This window comes from Urocitellus parryii, chromosome 4, assembly GCF_045843805.1.
Source record: "Urocitellus parryii isolate mUroPar1 chromosome 4, mUroPar1.hap1, whole genome shotgun sequence".
Classification (NCBI taxonomy): Eukaryota; Metazoa; Chordata; class Mammalia; order Rodentia; family Sciuridae; genus Urocitellus; species Urocitellus parryii.
The window spans coordinates 79,625,168-79,642,105 of NC_135534.1; the positions used below are offsets into that span (position 1 = coordinate 79,625,168).

Below are 16,938 nucleotides of genomic sequence, written 5' to 3' on the forward strand. Positions count from 1 at the left end.
ACCAATCTTCTCATTATCTTTTCTGAATTTCATTAACACAACGGTCCCTACATCAATTTGAAATGGTCATAAAGACAGGTATAAGATGGTAAAAATATCAAACTTACTCAGAGATAAGAGGAATCAAACATTTACTGATTGCCTATGATTTACACTATAGGAAATTTTATATACTTCAACTAAAATTTAAACATAGTTCCAGTTATTTGTTCACAGAAGCACTCCTACCCCCAGGATGGTCTATATTTTAATTGATCTTTCACTGTAAGTGCAAATTAAAATGAAACATTTGATCTTTCTCCAAAGATGTATATCATATGACCAAATACAGGTTTCATTTCAAAGTAGTGTGCTGCAGTCTGTCTGGGCACAAAATCATGAGCCACTCACAGCCTTGTAGATTCAAACAGCAATTCTTTATTCCCAAATTCACACTGACAGTCTACACACGTTCTGGAAAAATCCACGTTCTGAATCCCAAATACTCTCTGAATCCCTGGAGAACTCAATGGGAACTCAAGGAGCAGGTGTGCCTGAGGCAACAGGATATGCCCTATTCCCAGCAGGGTACACCTTAAACCTAGAACCACCCTAAACCCAAGGAGCAGGATACTCCCTAAAACCTGATCTGCCCTAAACCCGGATCCGCCCTGGTCCTTGAGCAAAGTCAACTTACTCAAGCATACATGCAATGTCACTGCAAATGACCTGGGTGGAAAGGCAAGCCCATTTCCACAATGAAGAGTCCTTCCTCTAAGCAACATAGAGTAGGCTGACAAAGAAATTGTCATGCGTCATTCCTACTTGGCAATGGCTCTTAGCAGTAGTGCACTGTGAACTGGGTATCACTGGGCTCTGTGAAGAAAATTGACTTTACTCCAACAGTAGAAGAGGCAGTAAGTGATCAAGGCAATTTTCTTCTTTAAATAATAAATTTGTGGTTTTAAAAGTTAACTGTCATATTTTTGCACACTTATACGTAAGTGTGCAATGTCAACTCATGGCATTCAAGATGATATTTTGCTACTTAAATGTAGGATTCCTTTATTATCAATTCCTGAGTATCATTTGTCCTGCATCAGGACTTCCTGGTTTCACCACTAAGTAAAACTCAAGATAGGAATGAGGAGGGTTCAGCAATCATGTTTCTAAGGAAAAGACAGCTGACTTCTGTTTTTAACCAGAGGTATCTTTCAAAAATTGTAGTTGTTAGCCAGCATAATGGCACACACCTGAAATCCCAATGGCTCAGGAATCTGAGGCAATAGGATCCCAAGTTCGAAGTCATCTTTAGCAACTTAATGTGCCCCTAAGCTACTTAGAGTGATCTTGTATCAGAAGGGCTGAAAATTTGGTTTAGTGGTTAAGTGCTTCCTGGGTTAAATCCCTGGTGCGAAAGAAAGAAAGAAAGAAAGAAAGAAAGAAAGAAAGAAAGAAAGAAAGAAAGAAAGAAAGAAAGAAAGAAAGGAAGAAAGGAAGGAAGGAAGGAAGGAAGGAAGGAAGGAAGGAAGGAAGGAAGGAAGGAAGAAAGAAAGAAAGAAAGAAAGAAAGAAAGAAAGAAAGAGAAAGAGAAAGAGAAAGAGAAAGAGAAAGAGAAAGAGAAAGAGAAAGAGAAAGAGAAAGAGAAAAAGAAAAAGAAAAAGAAAAAGAAAAAGAAAAAGAAAAAAGAAAAAGAAAGGAAAGATAATTACTTTTGAAGCTCCAAACTTATCATTTAAACAAGAAAATGCTCTTTATCACTCACTGCCTTTTCTAATGCTGGAATGAAGTCAATTTTCTTCACAGAATCCAGTGATACCCAGATCATGGTGCATTATTAATATGATCAATCTAAGATGTCCTCACCCCTCCAGCCAGCCCTCATTTCTCTGGGCACATTCTTTTCCTGCTGGGCTATGTGCTCCTCCCCTTTCACGCCTCTATTTTCTCTCTGACCCTCTAATTACTCTCAGGTTCACCAGAGGATTTTTTCTTGCCTGTGTTCAAACTCTGGCCAGTCATCACCACACTGCTTTTGGGATCTACCAGTAAAACTCACTAACTAGCTTGTTTGTACAGGTCATCACCCCTCGAAAGCATGCTGTGTCATCAGTAGGAAGCACTGTTTAAAGGTTCAGGACCACAACCCCAGAGGGTACCTGAGAAAGAGGCCTAAAATGTTTATCTCTTAGGAATACCAGATGTGAGTTTAGAGATATAAAAATCCCAGTTAACTAAATATTAGGTTTCAGCTTAGTTTATAGAATAGTAATAGAACTATTTACTTCCAGAGAAAATCAACAAGATATTATGCAATTTTTGAAAAGATCAATTTGAAAATACTACTGCAAGCAGAAGAAAAATACCCTGAACACATTAAACTAATTTCAATAAAATATTTCAAGATTGATACATAGACCAGAGGTAAAGCTGTTAATAGAGCATAGCAGCCCACACCGTGTGTACAAGAGATTTAATTTTTTTTAAAAAAATGGTCTCTCAAAGACTGTACTGCTTGGGTTTCACAAAGATCAAGTTTTATGCAGTTTTCTGATTTACAGTAAAATGTACTGACTTAAAAAGATGTCTATGCTTCAACTATATTCTACAATCTTTTTTTCTTGCCTATCTTCAAACTGAGATCTGGGTGTTTTTAACCTAATAAATGTTACATTGTATGTATATTTTAATGGTATATTCGTGACTCACAGTGTGTGTATTAAATGAAAAAGGATTCTCTACCAAGATATATTCTTTCAAAGGGAAAGATAAACAAATGGGTCTATGCAAAGTAAACATTAACTTTGGTAGATTTCAGTTTAGGACATTCTATAACAAACATATTTGCCATTCCCCCACTCCAGAGTTGTTTAACTTTCAAATTATGAAATTCAAGTTAAGAATTTTAAAAATATTTTTCAGTGAGACTTTATTATTTCAGCATTTGTTTTTCATTTCACAGGATTTTCAACCAAGTTCTGAGTGCTTAAAACTCTGTGACTAGTCTTTGGGAGCTTGGTTAGCAACATCTGCAACACCTGTGGTAGAAGAATTTGCTGTTAACACAGGCAGCAACTGATGCAGCTGTCCACACACAACAATTGCATTTGTCAGATGGTCTGCAGCTTTCTCAAGTTTGCCTTGAGGTAGTAACTCTTCACCAAGCTGTATTTCTTCAAGGAAGACTTTATGAACAGCTTCAGAATCTTTAAGATCCTGTAATTTGGAAAACCCACTGTCTCCTGTGCAAACTTCTGATTTTCTTTTCATTCCCCTAGTTTGCTCTTGAAGTTGGAGGTGCTCTTCCTCTTGCAATTGAAGTAAATGCTGTAGCAGATGATGAGCTCTACATACCCTTGTGGTCCTTGCACTGCTTGGGCTCACCCCTTCACCAGGTACAAGGAGTGCCACTGCCCTGTACTCAGAGTAGATGGTGGCTGCACTGACAGAGAGAGGAACTTTAAAGAATTATTGTTTATGGTAAAGTTCATGTAGTAATTGTTTTTCACTCATCAGGCTTTGCTCTGCTTTAAATACCATAAACTGTAGTTCCCTGAAGTTACCTTCTTAGATTCCTTTGCTGCTTTCTCTTTAATTGGGATGTGTGTATTTTCTTAGTCCTTAACTCACCATACCTGGTGCTTTGATCTATCATAATTATATTGAGTCCAAAATTGTTATCAAGACATGTCAGAAACTCAGAATTCATCTGACTTCTAAATCCTGCTTAGTTTTTCAGCATGTTGTGTTTTTGCTTGTTAACTAAGTACCCAACAGCCCACATCCTTCCCCTTTGTATTTAGTGTTTTCCTTGCTTCTTCTCCATCAACTCACAATGATAAATTTGATGCCTAGGAAGAGTGTCAAAAGGCTGCCAGGCTCTTGTGTAAGTTTAGTAAATTTTCTTTATAATTAAACTTTCTTTAAGTTTGCAGCTTGTTAAACACAAAATAAGTAGAGATGATAGACTAGTGGAGGAGGAAATAGAATTTGCCAACTGATGGCCTCCATTTTGACAAGAGAAGATGAGGTTATTTTAAAGACAAAGGTCTTTGAAAGACTCATTTTGTATATAATTTATGGATTAAAAGAGAGGGCCCAGACATAAGCACAGACATCTAAAATCAACTGATTGTTGGTAAAGGTACCAAAATCAAATATTGTGTTTTTAATTACATGAAGGTTTATTTTTTCATATAGTTTTCCTCTCTGAACAGTTCTTGAGAGAACAACAGAATATATGTTTAATAAGGTGAATGTTGGATAAATGATTTTTTTTTGTAGCAAAGATTGAACCCATGGGTACTTCACTACTGAGTCATATTTGTGACTGGGTTTCACAAATGTGCTCAGAGCCTTGCTAATTTCTGGAGGCTAGCTTTGAAATTGCAATCCTCCTACCTCTATCTCCAAGCTACTAGGGATTACAGATGTGTGCCACTCACCAGGCATGACAGAAAATAGTGAGGCTGAGCTCATTAGTAGAGTACTAAATCTAGGCAGCAGTGGATTCTGGTGGATGGAACTGAGTGTAATTCATTCCCATCACCACTAAAAGAATGATTTAAAAAAAAAAAAGGTCTCATAAGTTTTAAACATGGTCATGAGGTCTAATTATCTCACCAAAGGCTTATTTTAGTGGAAAAATTGATGACAAATTTTAAGTAAAAAACAGTAAGCCTACATTCCATATATATAATAATTTTTCCATATAATAGAGTGCGTCCTCAAAGAAAAGTAACAGTTTAATGTATTTGGAAACATAACTTTTTAAAATTATATTTCCCATCTGCAGCTCTTCCGATCATAAATTGGAGATTGTTTTCATTGCCATCCCTCACCGTTTTCTAAGTCATTACAAAATTATATTGTTGACACTGTTTTTTTTTTTAATGCGGTTATAAATCACTCAAAATATAGTTTCTGTGTTGGGGGGGGCTTCTAAAAATCATGCAGTTCACATATCCTTTCTGATCTGTTAAAAAGAGAAAGCTCAACACATGTGATACGAAAAGGCTAAAAATGAGATTCGTTTTTCCAACTCAAAGTAACTGTATGCCCCCTAGCCTTCAGTTTCCACAATTGCCAAGGCTACTCTTTCAAAATCGCTCTTCCACCCTGGGTTCCAAAATCAGTCGCTATTGTTCATATGGCTACATTCACATCCATTGTCTTATTGTTATGTTTCTAGTGACCAAATGTGATCACGAAAGGGATGTCCATGGTCTACAAGTTTGCATAAAAAGCTCCATATGCAAGCAAGACTTATAAGGTGGCCAATTTCAGGACACTCTGAAGGCTGGCCCTATGTATGACATAAGACTTCAGCTTCTTCTGAGAAATCTTCTGAAGGTGGAATGGCTTTCTTATCCTAGTAGTGCCAGATTCCATCCACTGTGAGGTGTGCGAGCAAATCCATTTCCTCCTTTACACAACACATAGCCTTTTCAGTTTAAGCCTCCCAACAGGTTTCTGGTCATCACCTTCTTGCTCCACATTTGGATAACCTGATCCTCCTTCCTCTAGGTGGTCCTCTTAGAATAGCTGCTCAGATTCCACCTCAATGTTACCCGTGCTTCTATTTTTACATCTATTCTCTATGGTGGGGGATAACAGTCACCTGGTGGAGCAGTGGGGGGTGCCACAGGAAACAGGAGAAACCAAAGGTGAGGTGTGGTTGCCTTCTCCTTTGGAACAAAACGTAACCACTTTGAACTGGCACTTTTTTCTTCATTGGATGTGGATTTGTAAGAAAGTGAACAGACTTGTTTAGTTGAGGAGGGCTCAGGGATCTGACTGACTGCCAAGACAAAAATCTGCACCCCATCTCCAACACTTCTCAGTTGTCTGCAATTCTGTCTCAATGAGTCTACTTATGGTGCTGGGCCACCCACCTGGGAAACCCTTTTTCATCTTGTATACCACCAAGGTTATATAACTGTTGAACAAACAGCACATCTCAGGAAGGAGGCTTTAAATCCATGGCCCTTTCAGGGACTTTCAGATGCAGCCCGTAAAAGATTATGAATCTGGAAATCACCTAGTACTTGACTTTTATTAAAATTATTTATTAGTATTTTCTTCCTTTGTTATTTGCATTTTGGGAAGTATTCTTAGTGCTATACTGGTATTTGTTGATATAACTTTTATTGGTTAATTAATCCACTCTTTCACTCCATTTGTATCATGTATTACCTTCTTTTTTTAAGAGAGAGAGAGAGAGAGAGAGAGAGAGAGAGAGAGAGAGAATTTTTTAAATATTTATTTTCTAGTTTTCATCGGACATAACATCTTTGTTTGTATGTGGTGATGAGGATTGAACCCGGGCCACATGCATGCCAGGCGAACACGCTACCACTTGAGCCACATCCCCAGTCCATGTATTACCTTCTAAGAATTGCATTTTGGATAATAAGAATATGGTAGTACTACCCTTCTGATCTTGGAATTTGGAGTCGAGGGGCAATAAGTAAATATCAATTTGAGGAGCATTTGTTGCATATTAGAAGATAGTATAGTATACTTGGAGTGTGGAATAAGAGAAACTATCCTGGCATATGGAGGCAGGATGGCTTTCTTGACAAACCTTTGAACTGAGATATGATGAATGACTAGGACTTGCAGAAATTATCTGTCAGATACCTAGATCTATCCAGCTAGGTCATACTTGAGAGAAATCTAATCACTTTAGCTCCTTTCTGTTCATTAGTAAGCTAAGATATAAATCATTTCATCCTTCTGCCACAGGTTTGATTTAAAAAATGTATATTCAACTCATAGGTTGCATTGTTGATGAGCCTTGAAAGTTTTATACTAAGTGAGAAAAGATACAAAAACTACACATATCCATTTTCATGAACTTTCTGAAATACACAAATCCATAAAAACCTAAACAGTTAAGAGAATTCCAGGTAGTGCGAAGTGGGAATGAGTGGGAAGTTAATGTTAATAGGTATTGAATTTCTTTGAAGGGACTGAAAAACAACCTCAAATCATTTAATGGTGGTTTCACAACACTTTATTAAAATAAAATTGAATGAACAAATTTATAAATTCAATGTGGTTATCACAATTTATGGCCATAAAATGATTATCCTTCCTTAAGTTAAAACAGACCCCCAGACATCATGTGTAGGCATGTAACATAACATGAGAAACTCCCAAGAACACAGTTTCTTCAGACTTGGGCACTCACCAACAAATTATCATAGTTTTTTGAATTTTCTCAGTTTTTTCTTTCATTTTTACAAATTTCTTTATTTTTTCTTTCCTCATTACTGTGGATGAACACAGAGACTCACACAAGTTAGGAAAGTGCTCTACTACTGACCTTCAACTGTCCTTTGACCCCCATTTTCATCTCTATTTTAAATGTCCATTCTGTCCTCAAAAACTTGTGGTCCTCCTGCCACAGCTTCCTGTGTAGCAAGGATTAAGGGCATGTGAAATCATGCCTAGGAAAACCTCAATTTTATGGAGAACCAAAGACAAAAAAAGGAGTTAGAGGGGATGTGAAGGAGGAAGAAAAGAAACTGTAAATGAGGGAACCTCGGCAAATATCATAGAAGCTCAGAGTTTCATTTTCATAATCAAGAAATACTCCAACTCGACCTGCAGGCCTTTGCAAATAATGAATTAAAGATGGGGAGTTGGTGGAGAGAATACAGTGATTGTTCTTCTTCAAGGAAAATAAGACAAAACCTTTCTTAAATTCAAAACTGTCACTTGTAATATCTTTACACACACCTATAATCCAGTTGGAGGTGTTCCCCACATCCACCTCCCAATAGTGTTTACCAGAGTTAAAAGCCTCAGCACCCCATATAACATAACTCTCCAGTGTCTGGCGATTTTCATTTGCACCATCACCTCCAAATAACCTATTTCTAATTTCATCAGGAAGACTCATATAGCGATTGGCCCATCCTTGAATAAGTCCATTGTGTACTGAAAAAAAAAAAAAACAATCAGATCAGTAAATGGTGTCTGCATGCCTTGGGCAAAGATTATCTACCTAATCAATCTCTTTATTGACTCCTCCTTAAAGAAACTCTAGAGAGTAGAGAGATTTCAAACTCAATCATGTATGAAGAATGGTTCCTATGCTCTCATTAGCACCCAGAAATCTTTAAATTATTTTGGCAATCAAAAGAAAACTGAAGGTATTCTCTGCTGTATGAAGGGTGATTTAATATCTACTTTTGAATGGTTTGTTTCAGGAAAAAAAAAAAAAACCCAAAGTCCTTTTTTCTTTAATCCAAATCTCTTCTTGAGTTTTTTTTAATACAATTAATAAGTAGACATCACTTTGCTATGATTGTGCCTTCTTCATTATCACACATCAAATAATTTGAGGGAAAGCAACCATCTGTACCCTTTACTGAAAAGAATCTCTGAATTACATTATCTACTGAGACCATACATTCAATGAAAGTTAGATTGCAGCCTTCTGATATCTAAACCTCTTCTCTAGTGGGGCACAAACATGTCTGGGTCATGTTCAAAGATCACTTACCTTTCATTTGTTTTGATTTCCATCTGATGGTATTAAAATTGTTCCATTTATGAGAAATTTAGTCATTTTTTGGTTTATTAAAAACTTATATTTTATAAATAGTAATTATTATTTGCTCATTGCACATCATAAATACACTTGAATATATAATAGATTGAAAGCCACAAATATCATATTTAAACCTTCAAAATTAGAATAAACTGAAATAACACAAAATATTTATGACTGCTCTGAGAAGTAAGCATTGTATTGCTTAATAGCCACAAACACCAATAATATTCCTTCTCTTGTACTGTCTGTATCATAATTGAAATATGTATCTGAACTACAAGTTAACCAATGTGGTCTTGATCATTGTATTATGACCAGACAGGAAAAAAAGATATAAATGTTTTCATTTCAAAAAATTAAAAATGGAAAGCATCTTTTTTGAGGAACCTACTAATATAATTGAACCTGAATGCCACAGGGCCCATTCCTACCTCGGAACTTGTTCAGCATATCCATGATTCCAGTGATGTGTAATGAAGAGACCTCTGGGTTCACTGGCTGGAGCTTCTGCATCTCCAGCAACTCGATTCTGTAAAGCATGACATCAGTTACACTTTCAAAACAAAGATCAAACACAAAATCATTACAAAATTACCACTTTTAATCCAAGATATTGTAGAAAGTGCCCATGTTGGTGAATTAGGAATACATTTTATTCAACACTCTTGGGATTGTATAATACTTTTTTTTTTCTAAATCAGATGCACTAATATTGAGTCTTTATTCTTCTCAAACATTATCAAACTTAAAAAAAATTGTCATCCCCTCCCTGTATTTCTGAATCAATCTTGGGAAATGCAAAGACCCTGGATATCTTACAGAAAGCAGATTGTTCAACGTTTGGGACTTTGGGCCACAGAGGTCACCAATGATACAGTCATTGGTTTATAAGTGGGAATTTTCCTTGAGCCAGCAACTTTGATGATCTTTGCCCGTGGAGGGAATCTAGTACAGCCTGGTAGCACTGATCCTGAGGGTTCTCAGGCAGCCCTTCCCCTCTGAAAAAGGACTTTGCCATGATGAAACAGGATCTGGTCATTGTTACTCATGATAATGAAGCTCCCCTCCTTTTCCCATCCTAGGGAGTATTATTCTTTCCTATCTTGTTTATATTCTACCTCACTAGAATTGGATTCTTTTGTGTGATACCTTATGAAAATCTCCTTAGTCAGGTTTATTGAGACTGGGTAGAAGGAATGGGTGCAACAAAGCCCAGAACACCAAATCATTCTTAGGTATAGTTGAATTCATCCACAAAAGGTCATTTTTGAGACCAAGGAACATATTACCTCAGAGCTTCTTTTCAAACAAAATATTAAACATCTACAGACAAAGATGTTAATAACTAAAAACAAAAATTTCTCTTCTTCAAGATAAAAACAAGTTTCTCATAAACCAGAGATTACTACATAAAACTCACCTTTCAAATATGTCCCCTAAGTCCTAAAAAGAAAAAAGAAAGAGATAATATTAATAAAGTGAACACTGTTTTTCTGCATTCTCTCTGGTACTTTGTTCTCTCTCTCTCTCTCTCTCTCTCTCTCTCTCTCTCTCTCTCTCTCAGTGTTTATTTGTGTGTGTAACATTTTTTTTTCTCTGAGTAATCATGTTAGACTATGTTAATACCAAAGCCAAAATTAAGTGTGAAAGACAGCCTTGGTGTGCACTGAGAAGGATGGAGCTTACAAAGGATCTGTGCACTGATGCAACAGGACCTAGTTTCCACTGTCACTCGACTCCTGTCTTAGTTCCCAAAACAGATTTGACCATCTCTGAAAATTAAAACTAAACAAGGATCTATTTGAAAAATAGTGCATTGTAATTGATTAACAAACTCTGTACATCTTGCCTAAGATAGGGGCAAAGCCTCAGCTGCTTTTGGGCAGGAGAACAGAGTGTGATAATGGAGTTGGGAAACATAAACTGAATATTTCCTCAACAAAATTAACTTTCCTATGATCACTGAGTTTTGGATAATTCGCTGTGGGTATCATAGTCTTAATGATACAAGAATTTTGTCTTGTTTACCTTCTAAATGACTTATAGTCTCTCAAGATTAACAGAATATACAGAGACAGTGATTGGACAATGATGGGTATAAAGGATCTCCTGTCACTCAGCTCAGCACAGTGGGGTCTGCAGACAACATTGCCCAGACAAGAATTCCTCTCTCTTAGGAAAAACCCTCCTTGGTCACCTGGAGCAACTCCATGTCAGATTTGTGGTACAACTCCATCAGCTCTCTGTACATTTCCTTCAGCTGTTTTCTGTGTTGGGCCATTCTGATTGCACTGTTTCTGAGTTGCTGTAAAATTTCCTGTGCTTCTCTTTCTAGTGTCTCCAGTTGAAATCTCTCCTCTTCAAGGAGAAACTGATGCATCATTTGATATTGAACTTTGATCATGTTCCTCCTTAAAACTACATAGTCCTGTAGATATATTCATTAAAAAAAGATTACATTCAAAAGAAAATGTAAAACTTCAAATATTATTGTCTTAACCTCAAGCAAGTACTTCATATACTTTCCACCTGATGCCTGCAAAGTGTCTTAAATATTTACTAGTGCTGTCTACTGGACTTTCTGCTTCTTGTCTCTCTCCTGATTAAATCAAGATCTCTGCAGGATCCCAGCCTATCTCCCTATGATGCCACTTCAGTGTTTTTAATGAATTATTTCTTCTTTACCTCAATCTTCTCTTTTATTTTTGTTCCTTTGTCTGATTCTTCTACATATTTTAAAATATTTATATACACACAGTTTTGTGAATTTAAAAAATAGTCCACTTTGCCAATAGCTGAAAATCTATTTCTCTTCTGACTCTACAACTAAGACTGTCTTATTCTCAGTGTCTGGGAAGATTTATCCAAATCTCCAAAGTTGTACAAGAAAAAACAGTCATACCTCATTCACCCTATATACTAGTATTCTTAACACTACCTTGTGTTGGCCACTACATTTCTAATATTACTAGATGTCACTGCCTTGTCTGAGAGGAAAACACTATCCTTCAATGTTAGCTCCAATTCAGCTGATAGCATCATTTTAATCTGCATAAGAATAAAACCTTTTCAAACTTACCACAAAGGACTCAGATTTTCTAATTTCTTTATTTAGATTATCTTGCATCTCCTGAGTCTTTTGCCACAAAGGATCCATTTTCTTTACAATTTTCTCCTGCAAAATTACCATAGGCTTTAGTGATTGGGAAGACAGTCTTGTAGGCTTCATCTTTTGTGTGCTAGAATAAAGCAGTGTTTGGTAGAACAGTAATCTTGAGTTTTAAAGAGTCAAATTTTACAAAATAGTCCATATTAATTTTACTATTGTGTAAAGTAGAAGAAAAAATAAGATTTTTAAAGGAGTCCATAAATAATACAGTCTATTTTCCAAGAAAGCAGTTTTTATATAGTCTCACTATAAAAGGGTTTAGGCTTCAGTAACAGAAGTTCATGTTCCTAGTGCTAGCCATCTGCTGTACTGATGCCCAATTTCACACATTTGGACAATATATTTACTTTTTAATTTGTTTTTTGGTACTGGATACTGAAAAAAATTTTCACACATAGTACTCAATAATTTACCTCTGCACTATATCCCAGCCCTTTAAAAAAAGAAAAGAAGGAGAGTGCCTTGCTAAGCTGCCTAAGTTGGCCGCAAACTTAGCATCCTCCTGCCTCATTTGCTGAAGAGCTAGAATTATTGGCATAGCCACCATGTCCTGTTTGTTAGACAATATTTCTAGAGGAAATTCCCTTCATGAGCATTTAACTTATTTATGATTTTAGTGTCAAATTGATCAGCATTTATACAGCACATTTTCATGGAAACATCACCACCTCTAACATCTGCATGCTTATCCGCCTCATTATCAGGAGTCTTCATTCTTCTCTTTGATTTGGACCCTACAGGTTCTAGGTTACATCACTCACCCTGTTCTCTTCTGCCATGCAGGCAACTGGGCTGTAGCTATGAACTGCATGTTCGGGTGATTCAGAGCAGGGTGCAGAGAGCAGGCTGCTGTCCACCTCGCAGAAGAGCCCCTTTGTCTCCCCATTTCTCCTGCAGAGCTTTTCCGCAGAGCTGCTGACAGAGCGATGTCTGGCCTGTCTGGCGTGAGAGGCCAGCTTCTTGAGGGCAGTGTTGGTCCTGGAGTCTGTCTTCTCTGCTATTTTTCTGCACTCAGGGCAGCACCTGGGTGTTTGGGCTTCCTCCCAGCAGAAATAGAGGCACGGTCGGCAAAAGGTGTGTCCACAGTCTATGGTGATGGGTTCTAAGAAGTAATTCATGCAAACGGGGCATGTGAGTGCACTCTGGAAGTCTTGCAAGGCATGAGAATCCATGTTTCTGAAACCAAAAATATAGAGGGTGGAGCGAGAGGAAAGTGGGAGACAAGAGAGTGTTATCCTTCTATCTTGAAGAAAAAATTACAATTATAAAAGGGCTTTGGTCACTGCTTTTTCAGGTGAGTCATGCATAATTTTTTCTATTAACTTCCTGCAATACAAATCTAGATATAAAAATATAGACAGGTTGAGTATCTTCTATGACACAAAAGACAAAATGAGATGAGCATGATCTAGATTTAAAAAACGAACCTTTCTCATTAATTTGGGCAAGATTAATACTGGGACAAATAAAGTTTAGGATGATTTCAGACTTACTTACCTTATGTGTCTGTTCTGGATACCCACGTAAAATCTCTCTCTCTCTTTCTCTCTCTCTCTCTCTCTCTCTCTCTCTCTCTCTCTCTCTCTGTCTGTCTCTCTGATTCAATGACTATAGTAAATGTAAAGACAGTCTTTATGACATGTGTCTATGCTTTCCACCTCTCAACCCATAGATGTACTTTTCTAAAGACAATTAAAAGTAAGTTTAATTCATTTGAAGATTGCTTTACTTAATCACTGTTGGCTTCAACTTACAACTCCCGAAACTACAAACAGGTAAATTTATGCTTCAAACCATAAATAACCAATATATTTCAAAAAAAGATTATGAAAGTGGGAAGTATCAATGCACCTCTTAACCAGCTATTTTGGAGGCTGAGGCAGAAGGTTTAAAAGTATGAGGCCAACTTCAGCATTTTATTGACATACTGTCTCAGAATAAAAAATAAAGGGTTGCAATATAAATCAGTTATAGAGAAATCCTGTCTTCAATCCTTATTACCAATAAGAAATGAATTAAGTTTTAAATTGAAAATTAAAATATAAATTCTGGGAATGTAATCAGTGGGAGAGCACTTGCCCAGCATTTGTAATGTCCTGAGTTTCAGCCCATGGAATGAATAGGAAATTAAAAAGAAAATTTCTATTACTTCTCATTAAAGAAAATAATATTTCTCAGAATCAGTTCTGAACATCAGAGTGCCTTCATATTTTCAGAAGATGGATGCACATTCTAAAGTAATAATCAGCAATAATTCATCCATTGTTATTTAAATAAAATCAACAGGAAACCCCAGTGCAGTGGCACATGCCAACTATTCCAGCTGTAGGGGAGACTGAGGCAAAGGGACACTAAGTTCAAGGCCAGCCTGGTGACCTCAGTGAGGCCATTTCAAAATGAGTTGTAATACAGTGGTAGATTAGCCCTGAGTTCAATCCCCAATACCAAAAAAAAAAAAAATTGGTGACAGTGAGAGAGAGAGAGAGCATTAATTTACAATGGTAACCATGGTGCTTTCCTCTCCAGAGACTACCCTTCAGTTTAGAGACGCGTTGATGATCAATTCATCTTAATTTCTAGTTTTTTTTTAATCTAGTAATCAAACTTCCCAATTGAAAACCTCTACAAGTTTGTTGCATCCACTGGGGTACTTGTCAAAACTAGATTGCAAACTGAAAGTTTTAAAGGGACAGCAAATAAAACTTTCACATCAAGGGTTTTACAACCAAATCTATACCTAAAAATTCTAAGCCAACCATGGTGGCACACGCCTTTAATCCCAGCGGCTCTGGAGCCTGAGGCCAGAGGATGGAGTGTTCAAAGCCTGCCTCAGCAAAAGCGAGGAACAAAGCAACTCAATAGGACCCTGTCTCTAAAAAAAATACAAAATATGGCTGGTGACATGACACAATGTATGAGTGTCTCTGAATGCAATATTTGGTATGCCCTAAAAAAATTTTTAAATAGATGTGCATAATACTATTACATACTTAAAATATGTTGAACATTTTATTTATTTTATGGGTTCTAAATTTGATAAAACTGCATAAATATTTCATTTCAGACCTGGAAAATCTAATAAAACACAAGGTAATAGAATAAAAATTATTCAGATAACTTTACAGAGACAAATATTTTTTAAAAAGTATATATCAGCAAAAACAAAGAAGGTTTTTTACTTGGACAAACACAATTAAGTTGAAAAGTAAATTCAAACAATTTTTAGCAAAGAAAGTAAACTGAAAAGCCTTTCTTCTAAGTATCCAACTCACCAGAGTCCGCTCTAAGAAAACTCACGTCTGGAAGTGAGGAAAATTTGTCAGTAACACGCAGGTCTCCAAAACTCAGCAGCTGAAAATTTGGGCTGCTCCTTAGAGGAACCTCAGAGGAAAAACCATTCTCCAGAGAAGTGCCCTACTTAAATACCTGAGACTCACCTAAGACCACACCCACTATAGGTTACCTCTTCTAAAAGTGCTGGATTACACTATGAGATTACAGTGATTGGCTTTATATAATAGAGTAAACAACTTTGATGAGATTTGGGGTAAGACACAAGAAAGTTCACATGACTTAGGTTTTCCAAAGAGACATTTTAACAGAAACAATTATTTTATTAAATAATACTTTGTTTTACAACAATAACATCTCAATTAAAAAAAACATTGATTTATTTTTCTACTGGTGTTTAAAGTTTGAATTATCTGATTGATTTTGATTTCCAGCTTTTGTGTTACTTCTTGCTTTTGTTTTTCATTTTTTGTTCTCCCTCTCTTTCTCTCTCTCTCTCTCTCTCTCTCTCTCTCTCTCTCTCTCTCTCTCTTTGCTACTCCTTACCACTGAACCAACAGTCAAAAACATTGTATGGCACAGTGGTGCACGCATTTGACCTCAGCTATGGAAATGTAGTTAAGTGGTAGAGTATAATTAAAGGTATTAAGGAAATAAGCCTTCTCAAACCTACACTAAATTTTGGGGTAAATTTTTTCTACTCAATTAAAGAAATGTTTAGTTAACCAAAAGCATACCTGTGGCAGAGTTAAGTTTAGGACTTTCTTTTGTTATAAACTGGGATGAAGCTTGGCAGTGTGATAGATGTAAACTTTCAAGATCATCCACTTTGTGTTTCTTTGGCATCTACCAAAGTTCTGTTTTTATAATACCCAAGTGTCATATGTAATTTCATAAAGAGAAATCTGCCCTAAATCTGATGGATTGAATTTTTTAAAATTTCAGATAAGAAAATGATAAGATATACAAAAACACTCTCACACACACACACATATAAACATAGCCATATTGTACTAAGAATGATGAAATAAGAGAAATCAACATGTTAGAGGAATAATGAATGATTCTACTTCCAATAAAGCTTCAGAATTATTCTTCAGTGTTTTTCTTGTTCTCAAGTATTTTTCTTGTTCTCAATTGTTTGATTATATATTTTTTTTGTTCGTTCATAGTATTGGAAACTGGTTCCATTGGTGCTTTGCCACTGGGTTATATCTCCAGCCTGGTAAAGTTATTTATTTTGAGACCAGGTCTTACTTCGTTGCTTACAATCTCACAAAATTGCTGAGTCTGGCTTCAAACTTGCAATCCTCTGTCTCAGCCAATTGAGTTGATGGAATTAAAGGTGTGTAGCACCAAGCCAATCTCTAGTCCTCAGTCTTAAGTAACACCCTGGTTTCAGGTTTTCAGCGATGGAAAATATTAATGAGAAGCTTAATTAAGTTATTCTATACTTGATTTTCTGAGTTAATCCCAAGACATAGTTAGGTTACTAGGTAATCTTGAGCTCTTTATTCTCTCCTAGCTTAATTTTTTAAATCTTCTTTTTCTTTTTTTCAAGCTTAATTTCATTCTGAAAAAATTAATTTCTCCATAATTTTAGCACTTCAGAAAGGTGTTATGAATATTAAAAGAGCCAGGATTAATGCATTACCTGGGGCACATTAAGCACCCTATAAAGTTTTAGCTGTCATTAAGACAGCAAAAAATCCTAAAGACTTTAAAATCATTTATTTACAAATACAAAATTTGTTATAAAAATTATAATCAGTTTATAACAAAGAACTAGAGCAGCATTTCTTATTTTATTATGGCAACAAAGACCCCTGGAGCTGGTCTTGGGAGGTATTTATGAAATGGGATCATCCTTTTTTGGTTATGAATCTGAATCTCCCCACACTGAGCACCTGTCGGGCAGTAAGCCTCTGTTGTC

General features: G+C 36.3%; 1 protein-coding gene across 1 annotated transcript; it reads right to left on the reverse strand.

Annotated features, from left to right (window-relative positions):
* Positions 1 to 2,979: 2,979 nt before the first annotated feature.
* Positions 2,980 to 12,886, reverse strand: LOC144254297 (tripartite motif-containing protein 64-like). The gene is made up of 7 exons (XM_077797302.1): positions 12,476 to 12,886; positions 11,625 to 11,720; positions 10,743 to 10,973; positions 9,966 to 9,988; positions 8,977 to 9,098; positions 7,777 to 7,926; positions 2,980 to 3,437 (listed from the first exon to the last, which is right to left on the reverse strand). Exons 1-7 carry the CDS (start codon positions 12,884 to 12,886, stop codon positions 2,980 to 2,982), a joined length of 1,491 nt encoding a protein of 496 aa, XP_077653428.1.
* Positions 12,887 to 16,938: the final 4,052 nt, after the last annotated feature.

Excerpts from the sequence above, each read along its gene's own strand:
- LOC144254297 (XM_077797302.1), bottom strand. The coding sequence starts at position 12,886 with ATGGATTCTCATGCCTTGCAAGACTTCCAGAGTGCACTCACATGCCCC. Across the intron at positions 9,989-10,742 it reads CTGACATGGAGTTGCTCCAG|GACTTAGGGGACATATTTGA; the intron begins GTGACCAAGGAG and ends TTTTCTTTTTAG. Across the intron at positions 3,438-7,776 it reads TGCTGAGGCTTTTAACTCTG|TTCCTCTCTCTGTCAGTGCA; the intron begins GTAAACACTATT and ends AATTCTTTAAAG.